Source organism: Chroicocephalus ridibundus, chromosome 4 (genome assembly GCF_963924245.1).
Source record: "Chroicocephalus ridibundus chromosome 4, bChrRid1.1, whole genome shotgun sequence".
Classification (NCBI taxonomy): Eukaryota; Metazoa; Chordata; class Aves; order Charadriiformes; family Laridae; genus Chroicocephalus; species Chroicocephalus ridibundus.
In genome coordinates, this window is record NC_086287.1 from 69,405,956 (window position 1) to 69,431,703 (window position 25,748).

The following is a 25,748-nucleotide window of genomic DNA, read 5'->3' on the forward strand; positions in this document are numbered from 1 at the left end:
AGAAACCAACACCACAGAGTTTTGCTGCAGCAGGCCCTGGCCCAGCAGCGCGGGGACAGAGCGCTCGGCTCCGGCATTCAAAGCATTAGAGACAGAACAGCCAGAGATCACAGCACTGACAAACGCCAGCGATTTACTTGCATGTTTTTATGTTATTTGTATCGAGTTGTTAAGAGTCCATCTAAGCCACGATGCAGGAACTGGTCCTGGTCTGCCAGCTACCACGGAAGCTAAATTCAGTCACGTTAAGGGCTGTCGGGGTAGGTCCATCCCGCCCCGGCTGCAGGTGCTGGACTCCGCGCAGCAGCGGCAGTTCGGTGGTGAGAAACCCAAGTACGGAATCACTTCTTTTTCCTGTTCAGGAGATGAGGTGCAGACACTTTCACTTTACCAGGAATATTTCTTGACAAATCGGTGTCCTACGAAACATTAAAGATGAGAAATTGAATGCAGCAGAAAAGTATTTAGGACTATTTTCCTTACCCCCTCCCCGCCCCACTACTGCTGCTGCGTCTGTTGGCAGGAGCTGACGTGCCTGTCTTTGCCAGCTTTCCCCCAAAGAAAGTAAGGCTGATGTCAGGCTCTTGTGCCATGTTTTATTAACGAAAGACTTAATGGTTTTCTGTGTAGCTTCCACACATCAGCTCCATTCAGCTGGGCCAGCAATTCCCTGGGCGCTACCTGTTCCTTTCAAGCTTATTAACCATTAATTGCACTTTCCTAGCAGTGCCACGAAAAGTCAACGTTAAGTCTGTTGCTGTTCAGTGTTTCTGATCAAGGAACTATTACAGGCCAAGTGAGCAGCTGTCCCAGCAGCCTGGGCTGCCTGATAAACTGACCTGAAATGGGAAATACCACCTGAGGACTGAAAGTCACAGCGGGCAGGGCGGGAGGAGTGAGGGGACTGCGGTGCAAACGGCCGAGCCAGCCACGAGCACAGCAAGGAACCAGCCCCTCTCCCTGGCGGCAGGTCTGGGACTGCACAGACTGACGGTGCCGATTTGAGGAGGAAAGGGCAAGAAAAGTAGAAGAAAACTGCACGGGGTGGGCTAAGTCCTGCCTGAGCAGAAAGATAACACATTTACCCAGTGCGAATTTCCCCTCCCAAAAGTAGAGGACTTTTTGGGAGATGTTATTTTTGCCTGATATGCTATTTTAGATCAAGAGCAACACCATACAGAAACCTAAGGCCCAATGCTACAGGTGAGGCTCCATTTCTAATGATTCTTCCCAGCCTAAGCAGTGCATCTTCCCCAGCTGTACGGAGAAACACAACACTGCTAAAAAAAAGAAAAAAAAAAAAGCGATAGCACACTTAGCTTGGGACGTATTTACCCCCAAAATGGCATTAGTGGGCATTGTTTTGTTTGTACAAGAGAAGTTATGTAGAAAAACTAGTCACCTTTACACTGCGGAACAGGTCTTTTTCTCTTGCGCTAGCTTCTTTGGATTGCATAAAATTATGCAAGGCAATCTTTGCAGCTGTAAAAAAAAAAAAAAAAACAAACAGGAAAAGCGTAAACAATATGTAAAAACATGCTGGCTTCAATTAAGTAGAGCACTGAAAAGGATTCAGGTGCTTTAACACAGTACCTTTTCCCTTCTTTTGGGTGCCTGGGGTAAGCTTGACTTTATACCTTGCAAAAGAAAAGGTTTCTGTAAGTAATACGCAGGCTCCCCTCAGCCGGCACGGGCGGCAGCCAAACCCTTCCCGCTGACAGTGCTGCGACTTACTTATAGTTGGTCATGGCCGTGTAGGGAGCGCAGATGGGAACGGCAAAGAGCAGAATGTCCTCGGGGTGGGGCTGGCCCGTCAGGGAGTCCAGCAACGCTTCGCCTTCCTGAGGGGGCAACGGAGCTCCGCTGTGAAACCAGGCAGCCTCTCCCCAAGCCCCTTCCGCCCGGGTTCCCTGGGGCAGCGGCCGGAGGGTCTCCCCTTCCAGCTGAACTGACACAGGAGCCGCAATCCCACACAGGCACCCTGCGTCACATCTCGCGGCGGGGTTACCGAAACATAGGGAATTCAGCTTTATCACTCACTTCACTGGCACTGAATTAACCAAACCATGGCTCATTACTGTCCATCTTTGATTACTAAAATCACGTTATTCAAAACAGGATGGATTTAGTTTTGAATGACCCAAAACAGGACACCCCCAAATGCAGTTCCGACTTCCCAGGCTCACCAAAAGCTTCCCCCACTCCAGCCAACCGTTACCCTCCTTCATTAAATTTAAAGAAATCTACTTATACCAGCCTTGGGCAACACCCACAGCCTGTAATTACAGAAAACTTTGAAGCAATTTTATATGTAAATAAACTTGTAGACTAAAGAGCAATTTGCACTGCGTTGCGCCATCCTCCAGCCCAGCGCCACCGTTACCGGGGGGTGCAAAGGCAAGGGACAAACTTCAGTGTAGCCACCCCTAGTTTCTACAGGGGATGTACGGAATAAGTGGGGCAAGAAGATAAAAGAGGTTATGTTTTTTTAAAAAAATACAAGAAAGCTGGGTTTTAATAGTCATGGGCAAGAAGGGGACTGTAAAAGCAGAGCCGAACACCTGGGCATCTGGTCCTGCTCCCAGGGAGCTGCTGCTGCAGCAGGGCCTGCCAGCAGGAATAAAGCCGCCTCCTCAGCACTTATCAGAGCTTCAAAGATGAGCATTTACCTCAACTCCCGGCGGATCTTGGTCTTGTTCCTCCTGTACACACAAACAAAGGAGACATCAGAGCTGAAATGAGCACACAACTGCTTTTTTTCTCCCCCAGCCCCTGGAGAAAATAAGTTCTTTTATCAGCGGCACTCAGAAAGCCACATTCTAACTGCAAAGCAAATTTAACTTATTTTAAAGCAAAGGTAAAAAGAGCACTTTCATGTGGGTGAGGGGAGGAATATTTCTCTCAAAACTCTCATTCGCTTGGCAGATGCCAAGCTGGGAGGAGAGAGACGGGCTGTGGTTCAGTGATACTGCCTCACAACAAGAGACCTGCAGAGCGCTCGCTTACGTTTTGGCTGCCCCGAGTGGGAGGTACTGACTTCACTGGATCCTCGGCAGCCCGGCGAGGCTCAGTGCTCCACCGAGCTCTCGTTCCAGCGGTGCTGGGAATGCAGCGTGCAGAGATTGCTGCAGGGTTTTTTTGGCTGCTTCTTGAAACCAACGGACTCCCAGAGTCACGACATTAGGCATGGCGTTCTCCACAGTGCCCCAAAACCAGGAAGAGCCGCTCAGCCTCCCTGGCGGAACAGAGCTACGCAGTGCCAGGAGAGCCAGGGTGGAGGGTGAGCAGGGACAGACACGTGGACAGGAGAGGAGAGGCAGGGGTGCTGCTCACCTTCTCATCCTGCTGCTCATCCAGGGCTGGGTCCTGCGACTCGTGCAGCAGGACTCCTGCTGGGAACGTCTCCTTGCCCCCTCCACGACGCACAGCCTTGGGTTTCTGCTGTTGCTTCTTTGCTGGCTCTTCTTTCGCCTTACCCTTCTTCCCTTTTTTCCCTTTCTCCTCCTTGTTCGACCCTGCAGACTGTGGTTACGCACAGAGGTGGTCAGAGCCAGTGACCGAAGCGACCGCACCACAGGGGAAGGCAGAACTCCTCTCACTCACCCCCAGCAGCTTCATGATGAGCTCTCGGTCCTCCTCATCCTGGTCCTTGTACTTCTCCTTCATCTTCTTCATTTTACTCTGCAGAAGAAAACACACAACAGCTTCATAAACGACAAATTTGGTAGAGTTTTGCATCCACAAGCGAACACCTAGATGCTGACCCCACGTGCATTTTCTCTCCAGGTCTCCTGAACCTCTTTCAGAGCAATTCACCAGTAACCAAGAGACTGGTTTCAGTGAGGAAAGCACAACGTGCTCAATGCTAACAGACCGGAACCATCACCCTGACACCATCAAGAGCGGCACCAAGAGTTTTAAAACTACCAGGCAGCCACAGACATCTGACAGAAATGTGGTATTTCTGTCCACACTTCCCATGGGTAAACCTGGTCCCTGCCTACCTTCTGGCCCCGCTTGATGGGCTGAGGGGCCGGCACACCCTTATTGGTGTTGGGAGCAGGGGGAGGCTGCGTCCCTGTCTCTCTCTGCTTCTCTTCAGGCAGCTCCAAGTTCTCAGAGTCATTTTGCTGCTTCTTTTTCTTCATTTCTCTAAGGAAAATGATCACATGATACACTGCCTCCTGCTGCAACAAGAGAGGCTGCTGCTCTCCTGCCAGCGTTACCACCCTGATTCCCTGCCACAAGGCTACAGGGAAACCTGAGGCACTCACAATGGAAATAACCCCTCCTCAGTAAAACCTCTCGAGCCCACCAGTACACCAGAAACTGTTCACAACCAGCACTCCTGAGGGACAGGAGCAGCTGCCAACCCACAGGCAGGACCCACACTGGAAATGCAGGATGGGCAACGGGCATGGACCAGCCCAGACCGGGAGGTGCAAGACATTCCCTGCACCCAGGTCCTGGAGGGGGACTGGGGAGGAGGCGTTCACCTCACAGCAAACACAAAGAGGCTCTCACCTCCGCTCCTTGGCAGACAGATGCCTTCGCCCCTGGGACTTGCTGTCACTCTAAGAAGTGAAACGCAGTTAGAGCACACCATGTCCAGCAGCAGTTCACACTGCTCTTTGCCAAACATCTGAGCTGGAACCTTACCAGGTTGGGTTCTTCCTCTCTGGGGATGATTTTCTGCAAGGATCTGTAGGGAGATCAAAATGGAGCTCATCAACAGATGTAGAGCAACTCCACCATGGACACATCACCACAGGCCAGACACTGGCTAACTTGGTTGCACCGTGTTCAGCTTTCTAGTTCTTGAAAACCCCAGCTTTGGTGAAAGGAAAAGGCCAGCAATACCAGGATTCAGTTTACAAAACAAGTCCGCGGATCTCTGCCAGCCTGTCTCATGCAGACACACAAAAGAGCAACAAAGGCTGGGTACAGCATGCACTAAAGGAACCCCTGATGTTCAGCTTCCCATGCACACAGCCCCGCTCAGCCGTGGTATTCCCTGCAGAGCCGTCTCTTTCCACCCACTCCATCCCGTCTCCTTGCACCCTGCAAGGAGTGCCATTTCCAGGGACAGCAGGGAGATGAGCTCATCTCACAGCCAAACGCGGAGTAGTAGCTCAGCACCAGCTTGGCAGAGCAGAAACAACTCATGACTCTAGTTCCTCAAGTCTGAACAGCTCTGAAAAGAAAATGAGGGCAGCCATCTCCTGAGGAGCAAAACCAGGGCGTGGTGCTCAAGGGAAGCTTAGGTCCAAATAGGGAACAGCAGCAATGAAAGAGCCAGCTGCCCCTCTGGACATGTGTGTGTGTACTTCAGGAGGGGAGGCCAAAGCAAGCGGCCCACAAGGAAGAGCCATGCAGGGAAGCAGCAGGGAACGGTATGCAGCATGGCAGTACTTCCCCAGTACACGCTTGCTGCCTGCACTCTGCCAGCCTGCAGAGACGAGCACTGAAAGAAGTGATGGCAACTCATCACAGCCCTTGTCGTGGCAGCGTTTTAACAGAATGGAGATCCTCAGAAGTGCCCACACCATTGCTGATAAGCGCAGCTGCTTCTTCACTTACCTTTGAGACTGAAGATGCGACAGGTCGATTGTTGTATCTGGGTAATTTACCTCTTCCTCCTTCACTTCACTCTTTGACTCCGCATGTTCCACTTCATCTTCAGATTCTCCATCATCCTCTTCGGAGTCACCCTCTGGTGCAGGAGATGTGTTTACTCTGCCCTGGTCAAGATCAGCAACGCCCTTGTCACGATTACTCTCAGACGTGGCTTCCACGTCCTCCGGTGCTTCCTGATGCTCTGCTTTTTCCTCTTCGCTGCTGCTGTCTCCTCCTTCTGGAGCACACAGGTGGGGAAAATACAGTTCACATGAGAAACACCAAACTGACCCATAACACAGCACAGGGAACTAAATGCCAAACCCTGAACAGTCCTGTCTGTCAGCACCCAGCCACATCTGCTGTACCTAATAGCTCCACTTCTTCAGCCACCAGTTCACTGGCACTGCTGGAAACCGTTTCCAGATCCTCATCCTGTATTTTGATCTTCCTTTCTTCTCGGTGTCTCCAAACACAGCTTTCATCCACCTAACAACAGAGGCACCTTTATGTCAGGCCAGTACCAGCTCCAGTGATGTTCGCTGGCCTATTCAGAGAACACCTGACTCAGCTTTATTCTTTCCCTTTGAACGCTTTTTGCCATTCAAAAGGCAAGGAAACTAAACCAGCGCATTTAATCACAAGTCTGACAAAGCAGAAAGTACAGCTAGTGAGGAGACACACGTAACTGCACAACCAGCAGACTCCCCAAACACGCGTATGCTTCAAACAGAGCTGGTGTAAAAATCTAGCAGGGGTAGTAATGTTCACACGGTCTGTTTGTTTGAAATGAAGACAGTGCAAGCTGGGGAAAAATGGAAATGAAAGCAGAGTAATTTTCAGCGAGTAGCATTTTATGGAATTCGTCCCAGTGGGAAAAGAAGTAATTGGGAATATACTGATAAGCGAGAACCAGAAAATAAGCCTCCTACGGCTCAAACCAAATTACAAAAGCCAGCAGGAGCTGCACAGAGAAAGCAGTACCTTAAACAAGAAGCTGAAGCCCATCATCAGATATGAAGGTGGAAGAAAATTCTTCTTCCCTGAAAAACAAAGGCAGATTCTCAGAGGAGGATTAACAGCTATGTTACATGATGTATTTTCAAAATTCATTTTTATTAGAGGCTTTAGGCTACCAACAAATTACAATGGAGCTTGTTCTGTCTCTTGGATGACAACAGGAGAAACTCAAAAGCGGTTTAGCTAACGATCTTCTGCCCAGCGCCTCAGCTAGAAATGCTGTTGCAGCTGCCTGAGTCTAAACAGCTCAGAACAGATTTTCGGGAGAAGAAGGGTATCTGTCGGCTGTCACGGTGAGGGGGCAGCTCAGGTGGCTGCCACTGCAGGACAGCACAGCGTCTTCGGGAAAAATGCCTAACATCAAATTCACACTATTCCTTTGTGTCTCACCTCGGATCATGAAGCTTCCAGTAGTGAGGTATTCTCCTGTAGGCGCAGTTTTAGAAACCTAAAGAAATGATGATACACTATAAAGAGTACCCATACAGAAGGCCAGTAGTGTGTAATAACAGCACAAACAAAAGCAACATTCAAACAAGCTGCATTTTTAACTTATGGGAACAGTTTGTGGAAGGACTCTGTTTGCGAGGGGTCCTTCCTGTCCTTCGTGAAGTATTTTCCTAAATGTTTCAATTCAGTCACACACTACTGGCACGACATTTTAGAAGTCCTGGGAAGTAACTGGGTTGTTCAGGAAATAAGAACACTAAAGGCACCGTGACCTTCAGTTTCATGTAATCTCTCCACCTGATGGGAAGCACAGCAAGACTGCCGTTAATACACAAGCTAGAAGCCCAACTGAAAAAAATGAAACTTCATTTTCAGTAAAACTTCTTCCGCTCTGTTAATAAGAAGCCAAGCCTGCAGCACTTCCTCTGTCATGTGAATGTCATGTGAGAGGTTGCCCCTCCACGCTTGGCCCTAAATGCAGCAGAGCCAGGGAGAACCCATGAGGAACGGTATCAGAGAGCAAAAGTTTCACCCGCATCCATCAGTTCCCACACAGAGACGCTTCGTCTGCAGTCGCACACCAGCTCCTTCAGATGTTCTGTCTGCAAAGCTCATGCACGAGTGTCCTTACCTGGTTGTGGGAGACCCACCAAGCACTGGTGACCACACGGGCATCCCAGGCAGCGCTGTAACACAAGGCCATCGTGCCTGCCTCAGTCAGGGTTCGTGGAGGGATCGGTTCACCTACAAAGTAACACCCAACACATTGTGCACAACAGACAAAATTCTCCAACTTTCACACGCACCCTAATCATGTCTCAGCTTTTCGGGGCCCCTGGGCAGAGACAACATGGCCTGGCTAAGCTGGAAGGCAAGGCAGACAGAGCAGAAGCAGCAGCTGTTCTTCACAGCCCCCGAACAGAGGCAGAAGCTGTGCTGCTGCTCCTTCCTCAGCTCAGCTCCTCAAGGGAGCAGTAACTGTGCTCCTCACGACACAAGGCCAACTTCCACCACCTCCCAGGAACGGGAGGTCTCCCATGAGATCCGTCCCGTTGCATTAACACTTCTCTGATGAGATCAGCACCCTCCCTCAGCACCCAAACTGCTCACAGAAGCTTAGAATCGTTGAGGTTGGAACAGACCTTTAAGATCACCGAGTCCAACCATCAACCTAACACTGCCAAGTCCCACTAATCCATGTCCCTTAGCACCACGTCTGCCCAGCTTTTAAATACCTCCAGGGATGGCGACTCCACCACTTCCCTGGGCAGCCTGTTCCAATGCTTGACAACCCTTTCAGTGAAGAAATTTTCCTAATATCCATCCTAAACCTCCCCTGGCACAACTTGAGGCCACTTCCTCTTGTCCTATTTTTTGTGTATGCCACCGCTCAAAGTCTCAGAACTCCAGTCCCTGTGGCCAGCAGCAAGCACTTGTCCCACCGCCTCTGCCAGTGACTAACACTTGCCTCTGTGAGCACATCTGCATTGCTCCTTCCCACCGGGAGCTGAACTGAGCAATTGCGAGCAGCCAGTCACGGCTGGGAAGTGGCAGCAGTAGGTGACAATGTGATCTTGGGAGGTCTCTTGCATCCTAAGGGAAATGTCTGCTGGAGCTGGGTATCACTGCAAAGGGGGAAAGCAGCTCGCCAGGGTGGGCTCAGACAAGCAACGCAGAGACTGCCAGTTCGCAGTGCCCCCAGGCTTCTACACGTCCCTGCATCAGCCCCACACAAGGTACCTGATGGGTTCTTGATCACACAGCTTGTGGCTCCGTGGAGATCAGCATGCACGTATACATCGCCTGGAAAAGAGGAGACTTGGATCAGTCACATGTGTGGTAACTACACAGATCACTCAAGCTAAGGTGAAGGTTTCTAACATTAGCTGGAAACAGCTGTTTTGGCAGCAAGGAGCAGGATGGGAAGAGGATACAGAAGCCTTTTAAGCCATCACAGTTGCCCCAGGGAGAACCATCTCTTTTGCTCGTGACAGGAGCCCATCCAACCTACTCTTACCCCACAGTGCTGGAAGGTCCAGTCTCCCACAGCAGACCCACCAGCAATCCATGGACAACATACATGCAGTCATGTGTGTGTGGTGGACTCACCGAAGTCCCCTTTTACCCAAGACCCAACTTAAGAACAAACCAGACAGACCTTCCCACGTCATTCTTCTACATTTACAAAACCGGGAAATAGAGAAACCAACATACTCCACTTAATCAGACTCTCACCTGGTTTAAGATACCGCTTTACAATCAGCTCATTCTGCTGCTGATCTCTTCCAGCAATAATAAGGTAATTCTCAGAACTGATGAACCACAGGAACTTCTCAAACCTGCCAAATTACATCAATCCATTGTGTGAAAAACACCTGGAACTAACAGAACATTACAAAGGTATTTTTTTATACCAAACTCTAAGAATATCAACCTTAGCATCTACTCCTTACGAAAGACACTGCGAATAGTTTCACATCCAACCATACTCCTGGGGCACAAAAAGAAGGCATGGTACAAATATAACATCACTGTCAATGATATTTTGAGATGAAATGACAAGTACCACCACCACAAAGTCCAGCCGCCTCCTAATTTTAATAACTCAGTTATTAGACTGTAAAAAACTTTGGGGTTTTGTTTGGTTTTTTTTGTTCTTGCTTCATTTTTTTTTAAACCTACTGTTACTATTTCACAGAGCTGCCAGAAAGTAACAGTAAAGTTCCCTATTTTTATTAAGCCCATATTCCTAGTCATGTTAAAAGCAAAAAACTTCAAGTCCATGTCCACCAAAAGGAACTTTCCCAGGCAAAGGCACTACCAGGATCGGGCCAGCACCTTCAAGGAGCAACTGTAAGAAGACTCAATACAAAGTGTACTGCTTAGAAAACATAATTAGCTCCATTTCGAAGCTAGTGAAAACTCAGCCTGACACAGTCATTCTAAATTTGTGCACATTCACAATGCATTAGGGTAACAACAGTGAAACTGTACTTGCCAATAGACCTTTCTCGCTTTCTGGATGGTGGTAACTGTCTGAACTTCCCTCAATGTCTGCTTCGTCTTCTTCTCAGCCGATTTAAATGCCTATTTAGACAGAAAGCACGATCGCAATCCACCAGCACAGGAATTGCAAAGCTGGTAACTGAACAGTAGGAAAGTTGGCTGGAAATGTCTCTGAAGTTTTTGACGGTGCAAGTTCCACATATTGCTATTCAGAGGCCTGCAATCCCCTCAGGCACATATAAAACACCCATCCTAAAATCTTCATAAATCTCCACCCTGGATTGCTGCTCTTTGATCATCAGGATTTCCACCAGTTTTCCCTTCCTGCCTCCATAAGCACTGCTCTGTCAATATCTCCACCAAGCACCTGCCTTACGTGTTCACAATGCTACTGGTAGAAACCAGATGACACAGCAGGGATCTCCAATCCGCTGTTCAGTCAGCTTAAAAGCTCAAAAATAAAACAATCCTGGTTGGTTTTTACCTTTCATGTCTCATTAGAACTACCTAGACCAAGTTAGGAATTTCCACTGATCAGTGACAAGGACTTTGCTTTTAAATATCATCCAAAAACAAAGAAAAAAATACCTTTTCTGCAGCTTCTACCGTCTTCTGAGTTTTCTTAGCTGCATGTCTTTTGTGATCGTAATACCTGTGGAACACAAGCTTGTTTGTATCTGAAATCCCAGCAGATTCACTCATTTTTAGAATGTACTTATCACAGTCCTCTACATTTGCCATTAGCATTCAGTTTTGAGTAGATTTTTTTTTTAGCCCAAATCTTCGGCTTGGTCATTACCTAAGAAGAGCCGCCAAATGAAGCAAGTCCCTGCACAGAGCGAACACCGTGTTTGGGTTCATGCGTGGCAAAAGTAGCCATTTTGTTCCATGTGTCACTGTGCAGAATTGTACTCCAAATTAAATTAATGTGATAGCTAGAGATTAGCTGCTACACAACAGTGAGATACCGCTTCTGGACCAAGAAAATGCATGTCCTAGAGCTCAGGGCAAGCTGTCCATTTCAATTTTTAACTTTTATTTTTACAAAGATATACACAGAACCCTTCTTACCGTTAGGATTAGCGTTATCATTAACAACTGCAAGCATACAGAAACTTGTACTACCAAAGCACACATTTACTGCAAACCTTACTTTTTGGCATTGGCATACGCAGACAAACTGAGATCAACGTCAACTAATGACGGTTTGTTTTTCTGAGGTTTCTTCAACTGTTTGTTTTTATTCTTTTTCTTTTTTCCCTTTGGTTCTTCTGTTTCTTCTTTCTCTAAATCAGCATCCTCCTCCTCCTCTTCCTCTTCAGATAACACATATGGGTTCCTAAAAACACATGACATCATATGATTGAGATAAGAGAACTGGTTATTTTTTACCGAGTGCAATGCACTCTTACTTCTACTCTCTCATGAAGACTGGAAATAGCCTAAGGAACCCTTAAACCCCTTTCACTGTGCAGCCGCAGCAAGGCCCCATGATGCCTTACACACAAGCCCATTTATGTCCTGAAGTCGGCCAAAGTTTGGGGGAAAAAGAAAACAAAAGCAGAAGATAAAGAGCTCAAATTTTCCAATACAAGGAAGTGACATTTTCCAAGGTAATTTCTTCTATCAAGAGACACATATCCATACTATCAACCTAGAGGAAAATCTAGACTTAAAATGAAGAACGGTTCCGAAGATGTACTTTCATCAAGGAAAAGAAACACAAGACGTTCTATGTGTGATCTCCGCATGAAAAGAGAACAGCTACATCATTATACTGACTCATTGAAGATGACAGCAATGTGCCAATTTAAAGCCTCAAAAAATATCTGCTCCACTGTCTTCAAAGAGGTATGCTGAGCACACACTAGCTAGACTTGTATTTGCTTCTCTCCAGGACATTAAATCCTGCTTGATACAGCTGGACTGTGCAGTGAAAGGTGGTGGAGCAGCATAAAATAAAGTTCTTCATAAAGCAAAATATTTCTCCACAGTCCTCTGTACTAAGGATGCATGCTTCAGCACGTGGTGGACTGATTGAGTGTCTTTGATGAGCGAAGTGATCACTACTCACTACTAAAACAGACAGAGAGCCTGGTGACACAGTTGCCAACACAGAACTCATTACTGAAAATAAGTTTATTCTATACACTAATATTTCTGAAAATTAGGTAACTAAAAATTCATAGATTAACTTTGCCACATTACAGCTTTCATAGCAAAAGTTCGAGCTATATAAAATAAATTCTCACTTTTTCACCTCTAGCATCCCAATACAGTGTCAGATAAGGTTTTTAAGGACACTCCAAAGACTGCCTCACTGCCAGTTCTCTCATCACTACTTCTACAGGAACCAGCATCAAACTTGCAGCTCAACAGCTGCAATCTGGAACCATCAGCCTCTCACTGCAACTGCCGTTAGCTGTCAACAGTATCGGAAGAGGCAGGATCTCATGTGAATTTTAGATCAAAGCAGCATAAACCAGAGAGTTAACTGCTGACTAACGGACTGGAGCTCTGGACCTATACTGCTTTAGGACACCTTCCAGTGGTTCAGAATATAGTCTGACAGGCTCTAAAAACACTAAACCAAAAGCTATTACAGTAACCAAATTCCTATTATTTTTGAAAGCAAAAAAGAAGGCATCCCTCTTTGCTCATAGAACTATGTTCTCTCCACGCTGCTGTAAGAAAAACTGAACAGTTTAAATACTAATGCACAAGCTAAAAAGATACCTGTCTCCGATGCAGCTTGCTCAGTCAGTCCTACTTGCATTTGGCACGGTGATCTGCAATGTACTTACCTCAGCAGCATTGTGATATGATTTGTCTGAAGCTTTAATTCTTTGATTGCACTTGCAACGGGGTCTCCCTGCGCTTGAGCTTCTTTAACAATCACTCCGATCTCTGTCCAGTCTATCTGGTTGGCTAACGCACTACGGACCACCTGGATGGCTCGGTCCACAATCTCCAAGTTCATTTCTATAAGTTCTCCTTTTATCTTATCAGCTTCCTTAAGGAAAGAAGAAAAGTTTATACCCATTGAAGCTAAACATACACACTCAGCAATAATTTAAAAAAAATAAAAGTAGTAATTAATACTGAGAAGAAATCCAAGAATAGCATTGAAGTGATCCAAGGATAACAGCCAACTTGACTCCTGCAAGCGGAGCAGCACAAGCAAATTTTGGCAAGAGAGGTCAAAGCGCTTGTAAGGGAGCAGAGCCCCACAGGGCAGGTCCAGGCTCCCCAAGGAGCTGCAGGGTGCTCAGTGACAACGGAAGGCTTCATTTTGGGATCTTACGCTGACCGTGGCAATGCACATCAGCAGGTACAACTCTTCAAGAAACATGATGCATATTCTTAGTTAAAAAAAATAATCGCAGTCTTACCTGAGCTTGCTGAAGAGCTTCTAGTCTGTGCTCATGATCCCTACGGACATTTTCCAGTTTCTTCAATGCTTGTTTTTCCTTTCAAAAATAAGAAAGATGGAAAAATATATATATATATATTATCACCTAATCACTGCAAGACATTCAATAAGAGTTGCAGCACAGAAAAATACAGCAGTGTAAGAGATGCAGAGTCTCCAAAATATTGTTGTTAATGCAGAACTTGTATTCCAAGCAGAACCAACTGCTACGTTATACACCTCGAAATCTTGATCACCACCGACTGAGTGTTTCCACAGCAAAAATAAGGAATGACGCCTCCCTCACCCCAGGCTACAAGAACTAAATGAAGCATTTGAAGGTCAGAGAGCCACCTCAGCTGCCCCACTCTTGCATAAGAGCATACCTGCTGCAATGCTTTCAGATCAATTTTCTGTCCCTCTAGCTTGGAGTAGAACTCGTCTGCCGCCTGCAAGAGAAAACCAGTTTTAAGAATCTCCAGGTCGCACTAACTTAGACCAGCAACAAGCAGGCAGAGGAGGTTCCGCTCAAGAGAGGTGGCTGCAAAGCACTAGAAGGGAGACAGATGCTAAAACAGGGTTCAGTAAATTCCTCCACTTTGCCTTTGCCTGAGATAAGTTCAGCAACACACTCAAGGGCATGTACCACTGCAAACCAGGGGCTGTGCACAAGTAAGGGGCCAAACTGTGGCCCACATTTCTTGCTAAGAAATGATGAAAAGGAAGCTGCTGTTTGACACAGTGTGCTCGTCAGATTAAATGACTGCAATGATAGGCCTGTCTGCCCTAAATTCCTGCTACTTCAGTACGTCAGTTAAAAAAACCCACCAAAATACAAAAAACCTAGAAAGCATGCCTAAGAACTGCTGCTGGTGTTCCAGTTGCCAGACATTCCACTTAAAACAAAAGAAGAGGAAGATTTTAGGCTGCTTAGATCATCAGAGCTGTGAAGGAGATGACACAAATTCAGTCAGGAAGCAGGGCAGGAAAGTGAAACAGGAATTCTGGAGATCAAGGTCAGGAACAACACGCAGTTAATGATTTCAGATGTTAATGACTCAAGGACCAGGAAGGACAACACTCAAGGAAATACTAAATCAGGTGCCCGAAGCTTTCAAAGTAGTAACCGGAAAAATATAAATGTGATGAGCGTGACGACTGTTTGCCTCCAGCGATAACTCAGCATCTGAACTCTCCACTAACAAATGTTTGACCAGGACTGATAACAGCCACCCTCCTCGCAGTCCAATACACACACACCTCTGCTCAGTGCCACATGCCGCATCTCCGTTACAGGATCTAACGGAGTTAATAAAGACAACACTGCTCTGCAGTAGCCTAAAGGCCCTGGTTTAGTTGGCCTTTTCTGCATAAAACATTTTTCTATAAAATTAATCCTGTCTTCCAAGGTTTATGGTTTCATTAACAACTTCTGCACTATATTTTAATTACTTTTTTTAGCATCAGTCAATTAAAGCACTTAAGTACAGTATCAGCAAAAGCACTGTACCTTATTGAATGAGTCAAATTCCAAGTACGGACATTTTGAATGTTGAGAAAACAAGAAAGGATGAAATTCCTCATATCTGTAAAATACACATTTGATATTATCACCTGAAAACTAATTTACGTTATGCAGACTAGTAGAAAAAGAAATAAATACTTCGAATATTTACGTGTAGATATCTTCTGCTGGTTTATCTGGTTCCAGACTTGGCTTTTTCTCCCTTTTTTGGATAATATAACCCTAAAAGAATATATAAATACATCATCAGCATTTGTCTTGGAAAAGGATCCCCCTTATCTTGGCAAGGCACCAACTTTTGGGTGCTAACCTACTGACCAGCATGAGACAGTAAATCATTCTAGCAGGGAGACTTTGTGGCAGAAGCAATGTGAGAAAAGCCCTGACCGCCTGCTTGTCTTAACTCCAACTTCTTTCAGAAAAAACGGTGAACTTCTCTCACAAACCTCAGGACTATCCTACAGCTTATCACACAAATGCACAGTTTACATGCAGAACAGCGTTACCTGCTATTAAAGCACAAGCACAATTCTCATAGGACCTACAGAATCTACTTGTAAATTATTTAACTGCTGCACATCCAGTGCAAGGAAGGGATTTTTATTCCCCATCACTACCTGGAGCCCAAGCTCATGGAATAAAATCTGCAGCTGCTTACACCAGGAACAAGCACGTGCTGAACAATACCTGCCTACCAGTTTAATTCTGCAATTCCTGCATAACCGATAACCACGTCGCCCAGCTGAGACCCACCTTCCCACTGAAGTTGTCAGTTAGTGTCATATATTCTTCTGCTTTCTCTAAAGCAGCAAGCACTTTTTCAATATTTTCTAAAGAGAGAGGGGAGAGGAGAGGAATACTTGAAAACACCTATAACAGAACGATATGTTTATATAAACATAGCACAACAGCAAATCAACAAAAGGCCCCGGGCGACGCTCTTCCAATTTAGTGCCTGAAGCAACCTGTCCAACCTAACCACATTAAGTAGGATTCTGGCATGTCTCAAAAATAAAAGAGCAGACATCCTTTACCCCTGGTGCTTCACTACAGCAAATACTGTTCGTTTTAAACAGGAGCCTCAGTACGCATTCGATATTTGGAGAATTTTTAATAAAACATCTTTATAGGTACTTCTAAGACATAATTATTCAAGCTTCATGAAAAAAAAGAGACCACACAAATTACAGCACTTTATAAAAATAAATCTGCAGAGGCAAAGCATAAACCTGTAGCTGTGAGAAGTTATTTGTTTGTTACAGAGTTGATTTATTAGAGTACCGTAACGCAGTAGGAAGCAAAAAATCCTTTTGATTTATGGAAAATATAAAGCACAAAAGAAAAAAAAAAAAGACTACAGAAACATCTATTCTTACTTTACTACACAAATCTGTAATTTTCTAATAAATGTAAAGCTGCTACATTATCAAATCCCCACTGTGTTTGCTATAGATAAAGGAAGACTTTGATGCCGATTTTTCTACACAGGATTCTTGTAAAACATCCCTTTACATAGCCAGAATTCACCTGATGTGTAAAATGGTATCTCATTATAAAAAACATTTAGACTATAGGAGGAGTCTCATGTTTTATCCAAAATATATGCCCAATTCAAGAGTTTTAATGTGAACAAGGTTGGTCCCCAACCTATAAACATTAAAACATATAACCATGTGGTGAGAACTACAGGTTTATGGATCAGTCAGATCTCTCTGGAAAAAAACACTACATAAACCTAAAAGTTAACATTTTAAAGACTGTACTGTATGTATATGGTATTTCCTACATACCTTTACTTTCCATATGCTGATCTATTTTGACATAGCCAGAAAATCCAGCTTCTATAAGGCAATGCTCAATGAGAGTGGCTCCATAAGCTGGGGAAAAAAAAAAAAAAAAAAAGAATCATCTGTAGAAAACATTCACAATGAAATTTGTCTTCACACTGAAATTATGAGAAGCGTTTAAACAAACCAGGGCTATGAAACCACAGCCAGTCCTCAGAGAGGCTGGGGAGAGGGAGGGAGCTGTAGTCCCAAATTCAGGAGGCAGAGCCCAGGGAGGGCAGATGACCAGGACTCCTGCAGTGGCCCTCTCCAAAATGCTCACTGGCTGGGCAGAGCAGCTGGGTCTCAGCTCACGGCTGATGTGTTCTTACAAACTTCAGGATGCTTAGGTTCATCTGGAACTGGGAAAGGTCGAGGACGGAGTGAGGATATACAGGAAGGATGGGCTTCATGTTGGCCAAAATGGAATGAAACCTTTATATTTAAAAGGCGGTAGGAAAGTTTCTGGAGAGCGTAGGAAACCCAACAACAGTGGCAAACTGCCTGGCTTGGGATAAGGTATGACCATGGGTGAAGCCATACAAATTCTGTAGCTTCATATAAAGAACTAGGAAAAAGCTGGCAAAGCCAAGTGTGAAACATGAGTGACAAAAGAAACAGATGCAGCCCCATTTAAAGAAGGTGCAGAGAAGGAGCAAATTAATACAGATATATAAGCTCCTACAAAGATTCTTAAAGACTAAGAAGCAAGATGGGGCCGTGGAACACCAGATTTAACTTAGAACACTGAAAACAAGCAAAGCAGGAACATGAAGGAAGGAAGACAACCACTGGGACAGCGCAGCATCAAGCTTAGAATTACGTAGGTGACCACAGAGTAGGCGAACGGAATGTTAGGGTCCAAACAAATTAATAAAATAACCACTTGAAAATAAACCAGCACAATCCCATGGGAATGAAAACCCAGGCCTACATCTGGGACATGAAGGATGAACCTACAGTCTGAACTGCCTGAGCAGAGCTGCTGATCACCCCAATGCGCAGAGGGACAGCCATGAGATTGTGAAAGCAGGACACAGAACAGCTAAATCAGGTTTTAATCATCCCAGCCTGGCTGGGTAGATGTCATGTCACGGTACAAGGCTGACACTAAAATTTACCTGGATCCATGCTAGCGCAACAGAAGCCCAAGAAGACTCCTACAGGCATTCACAGCTCCAAAGGGAAGATTACATAAAGCAAGGAAGCTTCTTAGAAGGAAAGAAATTGAGACAATCGATAAATGGCAACGTCTGCAAACAGCCTGCGGACTATTTCAAGATGCTATTTCGGTGGTTCAGAACAAATGCTTATCACTTATTGAACAGTGTTTCAGAAAAATCCAAGGAAGGCTGGCATGACTAAATATCGGGTTAACAGAAACTGTTGAAAGCAAAGAGTTATCTGAAGTTGTGTTCCTTGTGGAAAATGGGAGACCAAACTCTGTCAGGTGAATGTAACACAGCAACACTGGTCAAAATTAATGCTGAGAAAATCTGTGAAAAAAATCCCATCAAGACAAGATTAATCATAAAGCCTTTTCCAGACATATCGTAAGCAGGAAGCCTGCTAGAATCAGTAGGTTCAAGAAATGATAAAGGTGCAAAAGGAACACTCGGATATGACAAGAGCAGAAAAATTAAATTAATGTTTTGAGTTTCATTCATAGCATAGGGGCACCGGGAAGCTCTAGCTGGAACGTTTCTCTGCAGGCAGTACATCAGACAATCTGCCTCAAATCCAGTTGTCAGAAGAGGTGATGGATCCAACAGACCAAACAAGTAGCGGTAAATCCTCAGGATCATGTGGTTCTCAGCCAGGCATTTAAAAGAACTCAAGGGTGGGGATGCCAAACTGTTAACTGCAGCTTGCAATGTCTCTCTTGCCTTAACAGCAGAGGCACAAGGACGTTTATGCGCCGGCAATGTTAAAAAGGAACTAGAAAACTATCAACTCTTTTTAGGTGTTGTGATTTAACCCCAAGCGGTAACTAGGACCACGCAACCATTTGTTCACTCCCCCGGCCCCAGTGGCACAGGGGAGGAGAATGGAAAAGAAAGGAAACCTCGTGGGTTGAGATAAAGACAGTTTAGTTGTTATTATCTTCTCTTCCATTAGTGTTCAACAATAATGGTAAAAGAATATACAAAATGAGTGATGCTATACAATTGCTCACCACCTGATGATCGATTGCCCAGCCCAGCCCAAGCAGCGATCAGAGATTCCTGCTCCCCCTGGTCAATCCCCACTTATATGCTGAGCATCACGCCTATGGTATGGAATGTTCCTTGGGCCAGCTTGTCCTGTCTATGCTCCCCCTCAGCTTCTATGGGAAGCTGAAAAAAATCCGTGACTTAATGTAAGCATCACTGAGCAACAACTACAACAACGTGTGTTATCAACATTATTCTCACACTAAATCCAAAACACAAGAAGCAATAGCAAGTGATTAAAGAACTGAAACAAACTCACTGCAAAACAATATAAAATGATCTACACGAGGAAAGACTATCTTACTTATGCATATGCCCAACTGATGATTTCTATTTGGGAGCAAGACCTAATAACAGATGGTCCTGTGGAAAGATAAGTCAGTGAACACAAAAGAGTCAAGCTGTGTCTTGGGAATTATTAAGGAAGGAATAGTGAACAGAAGGGAAATCATGCCACAGTATAAATACATGGTGCACTTCCACTGTGAATGTTATGTACACTTTTACTTCCCCCATTTCAAAACACATAGAGCTAGAAAAGGCACAGAGAAGGGTAACAAGGATCATCACAGGCTTGGAATAGATTCTGTACAAGGAAAGACCACGCAGGCTATGCAGTAGGCTAGGGCAATCCAGTACTAGGGCACCAAGTAAAACTGGTGAGATGAGTTTCAGAACAAAAAAAAGGAGGTAACTTTTCTTGTGACATGGAAGCAAGTGGAGCTCACCACCATAAAAACACTACGGATGCCAGAGGTTCATGCAGGTTCAAAAAGAGATTTGGTAACTACATGGAAGAAAATCCAATCCAAGCTACTAAACACAAAGATCCCTACCAATCCTCCACGGGAAGGCTCTAAAACATAAAACTGCTGGGATTGAGACTCTTCTTGGAAAATATCAGTGTGCCTGTTCAGGCTGCAGGCTCGTGACAGGGCTGGTGAGCAGGTGCTGGCCTGAGGTTAAGCCATCTGAACAGGATGTGAGGAACTACAGGACGCAACGTGAGAAACTGCTGGACACGACGGTTACCAGCGCGAGAAGTGGCAAAAACCAGAGAAGCGGCAGGAGGGATGGCCAGGTTTCACAGGTGGTTAAGGAGGAGTGGGATGAGAAACAGCCAAACTCCCACGGTAACTGAAGGGAAGAACTGTGGACCTTTTAAGAGAGTGGAGCTTTGCCAGGCTAGCTGTGCCTGGGCAATCACATCAGTAACACTATATAAGGCCAAGGTTACCCAGATAACGGTATGAGAAATACCAAATTTGGGTATGGATATAGCAAAACCAGGACCAATGAAGGAAAGTAATTAGCAGTGGGCTGTTTATTTAGGAGGAGATTGGAGTGGAGAAAGAGAGGGACAAGAGTGGTGAAAAAGAGAATCAAGAAATGGGGAAAGTAATACTTAGGTTTGTGATCTGAGATGTTCAGGGGTCAAATTTGCTTCTGTGGTCAGGAAAAACGAGGCATAGAGTGCTTTGCCCAGCAACCAGAGAACACACAGATGGACACATCAAGCCTCCTGTTATTACCACATTGGTACTTGTTCCAGGACTGGCAGCACTGGCATACTCCAACCACTTCCTAACAACATCCTTGCCCCGACTGCACACTTACATCTCTTATTTGGTACCACCAAAGACAAGACATTGAATAAAATACATCAAGCCGGAGCTCCCGCAGAGCTACTCTCAGGCCCTCATCACCGCAGGATCACAGCAAGACTCATCTCTTTGTGCAGCTGGCTTGGAATCAAAAAAATCTACTCTGTTTTCAAGGGCTTAAGGTTTCTGTTGTTTTTCAAACATACATAATAGCAGACTGCCATGAACAACATCCAAAAAAAAAAAAAAATGACTGCTTGAGGTTGTTCGGATTTTCAGCATCATCTGAACACAACGTGTATTGACCCCATTTCATTTTCTAATGAAACACAATTACTTACGAAGATGCGGGTTAAGAACCCTCTTCAGTTGTTCCCCTTTGGGTGCATTTGATATTATTTCAGTTAACCTACAAAAGATAAGGGAGAGTTGTCATTCCAAAGAACACTGGGTTTCAAGATGACACTGTAGTGCTTAGAAGCTACAAAATATTCTCAGTTTTAAAAAAAGAAGTGCCAAATGGCCTGTAATATGTGAAAAGATTACCCAAAGACATTTCATAGCTGCCTTTCATAGTTCCAAGTAATTTGGGTTTATTCCAACACATATGCCATCCAAAAGCAATTACCTTTCCAAGGTTGGCAGAGGTGCAGGCGCTTTCGCACTGTCGACTGGGTATCGCTCCCGAACCGCGAATCTGACATCATCCGCTTCATCCGTGCGAAACCTCAGAATGTTTAAAATGACGTATTCATAGTCTGTCAGGACAATATTACCCTGCAAGCACATGACAGAGGACGATCAGCAAAGGCCGTGCTCATGTGCTTGCTGACAGAGGACACGCTCGGAGCTTTGCACTCACCCTGTCATACAGCTCAATGATCAGGTGATAAGCAGCTTCATCGCTTCCAAACTGGAAGTCCACAATTCTGTCTATACCCAGCTGTTTTACACTGACAAGTCTTCTGGTCTTTAAATGCTTACGGCACTGCAAACAATAGAGAAGATATCTGTGAGATGATGCAAACAGACCTGCTCGTGACATTTTATAATGAAATACATTCTTAGCTATAGATCCCTCCTGTGACACTGACCACCTCTTACTTAATACAAATATCATAAGGATAAAAATGCCGATCTTGGTAATACAGAGACAAGACAGCTCTTAGCAAAATAATACCTTGATGTTTATAGTTAATACAATTGTTCCAGCTTCTTCACATTGAGCCATTTTTGCCATTAAAAACTGCTATTTGTTTAGCTAAACAAGTGAGAAGCTGGTTAAAATTAAAAGGGTTTGTTTTACAAAGACAACCAGGATTATGCCTGCATCCATATATGACTTGGAAAGCCACCCTGGAGAATCTCTGCTGAGTTACTTTGATGAGGCCGTGTCCAGAGGTGGTGGGCTAAGCAGATCCATGTGATTCATCACTCAGGTTGCATCCCTGCAGACCTACCTGCAGGAACACAACCTAACAGCTTGCAGCAAGATCTGCACCCTTGAAGTCCAGCAGACCAAACAGCGGGACTCTATTAACATAGGGTGCTGTGTCCAGGGCCTAAAAATTTGGACTATCCAACTGGAATGACAAGGACTTTGCTGGAGTAAAATTCCAAAAAGTCTGTGTGTCCCGTCAAATGTCCAGCAGATCAATACTAGTCTTCATAAATTCGAATTTTCATTATTTCAGGCACCGAACATCAACAATGTCACCGCACATTTGCTCTTCCCTTGTCTTCAATCACCCTTTGATCAAGATCCACCAGGCAAATCCTTCCACTATTTTCCTCTGTCTCAAATCATTCCACTATTTTCTTGTGACTCCAAGGACAGAACAGTAACATTGCTTTTTAATATCCAGCCACCTTATTAAAAAGAAATTGTACGTTACTTTACCTTCATTGCAAAGCTAGATGGCATCATGTTTTTCGGCCACTCGAACTCCGTCGTGTGAATGCGTATACCAGATTCAAGCAGCAGCGTGGCCTTGCAGTCTGGTCTGTGAACAAAATAAAGACTCAGAACTTGGCATGTGCGCAGCCACCCCTCGTCACACGCCAGTTTGCACTGGAATGAGACCAAAGCATGGCAAAACAGCAGCACGCTTATCTACAAAAAAAAGACTGTTGCTAAAACTAAGTAAAGTCCCTAGTGCCACGGCCAGGCTGACAGCAAAAAGGACATCCACGTTTTAAGTCTATGGATAACTTGGCCAAGCAAAATGCTTGGCAAGTGATGGAGTTAAAAATTCTCCAACACAACTGGAGGCACGTAGATGAGTAAGAGTCCATCTTGGACACCACAGGAGTGGACAGGGTAGTGACATGACACAAGCCCTACCTCCCATTTGGTCTGGGCACCACGATCACTTACTGAGTGTTGCTCTTCATTCCCCCCAACTCCTCTCTTCCCCCGCCACAAAAAAAACCAACAATGATAATTGTGTGGTTTTACACTAAGACTTTTGGCCTTTTGTATATTTTCTGCAGTATTTCACGCTTCATGTGCTATATCCCAAGAACTTCCTGTGCAAAAATTACTGCATTTTATCAAAGAACAATAGAATTTCACTGAAAACTAGCCATAAAAGCCACAAACCTGACAACAGAAACTACATACATACAAAAAAATCTAGTTTGCATATGTACAGTAATGGCATAAAGAAATTTAAAGTTCTTACTTTTGAAGGCGAATAAGATACGTCTTATTATCCACATCATAAACATTGTTTACTCTCATTCCCAATAAGCTGTCAAAAAGAAAATACATGCTTTGGAAAATATGATACACAAACCACGCAAGCGAGGGAAGAAATCTCAGTGACAATGGAAATATACTGAAGTGAAAGTTACGACAAATTACCAAGCAGTAACCTAAGAGGCTGCAAAGGAAGATTAATGCAATGAGCTGGAAACTGAGCAACCAAAAGATAGAGAAATTGCTGTTAATGGACTAAGTGCAAAAAGCTAAGCAAGTCAAAGCAAGGACAGCCGCTGCAGACACCCCAGGTGCAACCAAACAGCTTGTGGATCTCCTCTTTATGGCAAGGGTGCAAAATTTACTGGTTATACTGGAGCACTTCACTCCTCTAGGCTAACTTCTGCATCATCTGGGGAGCCCTTTGCCAGCATGGGGCACCCGTATTCCCAGTACGAGCAGAGAAATGGCCTGGGTGGTCAGTCTCACCATCATTTCATTCAGTGTGGGGCTGAATACACCCATTGCCCTGGCCATCCAGGAGAGCATCAGAGCTCCAGGGGGCACGGATGTGAGGAGCATTAGAGCTTCTCGGGTGGGAGAGTAGATAACAGGCCACAGCACCCTCCCCGTGCAAAGAGGAAAGGAAGAGCACTCAACTGCTCCCCAGGAAAAGGCTGGGGGACGGGAGCAGGACAGTGAGGGGAAGGACAGAAGGACCAGGCCCTCCCTGACGGTGTGACAGGGCAGGCAGAGAGGACTCTGCGGGGGCAGGTGCGCTGGGGGCCGCTCAGGCAGCCCCAGACAAGCCCTACGCTGCCCCAGCACAGGCCCGAGAGGCTCCTCACAGCCGGGCCGCCGGCGGGAAGCACAGCCATCCCTCACGGCCTCGGTGCCACGGCAGGGCCGGGGCCCGCTGGGCCCCGTTGAGGAGCGAGAGGCGCTACCGAGCGGGCCTGGGCCCCGCTCCTCAGGGGCGGCAGCGGGCAGGGGAGGGAGAGCGGTACCTCAGCCGCAGCTCGGCGAGCACCGCGCGGATATCGACGGTGCTGAAGCGGGACTTCATGGCGCCGCCGCCGCCATGAACCAACCGAGCGCCTGCGCCGGGCTCGCTCCGCCTCCCGCTCCGCGCATGCGCCGGCGGGCCGGGAAGAGGTGGTAGCGTCGGCGGCAAAAAGAGTGCGGTCTCACCGCCCGAGAAAAGAGGAGCCGGCGTCTCGCTGGGTCACCCTGATTGAGCTGCAGCCGCCACTAGCAGGCGCTATCCCGCCAGCAGCCGGCACGGGAGCCGCGACCCTCTCCGACTGCCTCTGGAGTAATCGCGAATTCCATGGGGGACCAAATTCCACACACCTCTTAAACCTACTCCGCATCGGGGGTCTGCCCGGCCATCCCCTTAGCACATCCCGCGGCTTGCCCTTCATCTACCGAAGGCGCCCACTGCCGCCGTGATGCCGGCTGTAGCGCGGACGCCTGCTTAGTGTGACTGACTGCAGCTCAGAACCCGGGGCCCAGCGATCCGACAGGCTCAGCCTCCCAACGTACTGGGACTACAGGCGTGCGCCACCACGCCCGGCGGCTACAGCACTCGTCTGCGGCCTCCACATCCCTCACAGCACCCGGCGGCGGGGCCCCCTCCTTCTACACCATCACTTTCCCTTCTGCCCCTCGCTCCTCCCCTGGAGAAACCCCGCTGCGAGGTGGGGCCGCTGCTCCTCGGCCCTGGCTGGGACCCCTCGCTGTGCCACCGCTGACCAGGCGTTCACAGATCCCCACAAAAGGAAAACTGGGTTCAGCTCTCTCGCCCAGGCTGTGCTACAGGGACTGTTCACAGGCGCCATCCCGCTACTGACCAGCACGGGAGTTTTGACCTGCTCCGTCTCCGACCTGGGCCGGTTCACCCCTCCTTAGGCAACCTGGTGGCCCTCGGCTCCCCCAAGACCACCATATCGATGCCGGCCTTAGCACGGACGCCCGCTCAGCGCAGCTTGCTGCAGCCCAGAACCCCCAGGCTCAAGCCATCCACCAGTTTCAGCCTCCCTGGCGCTTGGATTACAGGCACAAGCCACCGTGCCCGGCTGTTTTTTTCAGGCTTTCTGCAGATTCCTCCACATCCACCTTGTGCGAGCTCTGCCTGCCCACGCAGTGGCAGTGGGGAACTGGGAGACCTTCCTTGGGCTGCCTGTAAAAATGTTTAAAAATGGGTGGATGGAGAAACAGGAAAGACAAATGTCTGAGCAGAAGGTGGTTTTAAGCAGCTGAGAAAGCCCAGACTTCTCATTTTGAGCCAAAACAGACATATCATGATGCTCTGTTTTCATTTTAAGCCCAGTGAGGCACATCAGGGAGCTCTATCTCCAGGACAGCTCAGTACG

The 25,748-nt window shown here is 46.4% G+C and overlaps 1 protein-coding gene across 1 annotated transcript; it reads right to left on the reverse strand.

Moving 5' to 3' along the window:
* Positions 1-33: 33 nt before the first annotated feature.
* Positions 34-24,492, reverse strand: NEMF (nuclear export mediator factor). The gene is made up of 33 exons (XM_063333778.1): positions 24,381-24,492; positions 23,357-23,425; positions 22,573-22,675; positions 21,535-21,660; positions 21,301-21,449; positions 21,014-21,081; positions 16,820-16,906; positions 15,783-15,859; positions 15,181-15,251; positions 15,015-15,090; positions 13,891-13,953; positions 13,485-13,562; positions 12,897-13,105; positions 11,246-11,431; positions 10,681-10,744; positions 10,085-10,173; positions 9,322-9,425; positions 8,827-8,889; positions 7,718-7,830; positions 7,027-7,084; positions 6,601-6,659; positions 5,985-6,105; positions 5,581-5,854; positions 4,660-4,702; positions 4,525-4,574; positions 4,005-4,152; positions 3,604-3,681; positions 3,334-3,522; positions 2,670-2,702; positions 1,735-1,841; positions 1,594-1,637; positions 1,403-1,482; positions 34-419 (listed from the first exon to the last, which is right to left on the reverse strand). The coding sequence occupies exons 1-33, from the start codon at positions 24,437-24,439 to the stop codon at positions 342-344; spliced, it is 3,216 nt and encodes a 1,071-aa protein (XP_063189848.1). The 5' UTR covers positions 24,440-24,492; the 3' UTR covers positions 34-341.
* Positions 24,493-25,748: the final 1,256 nt, after the last annotated feature.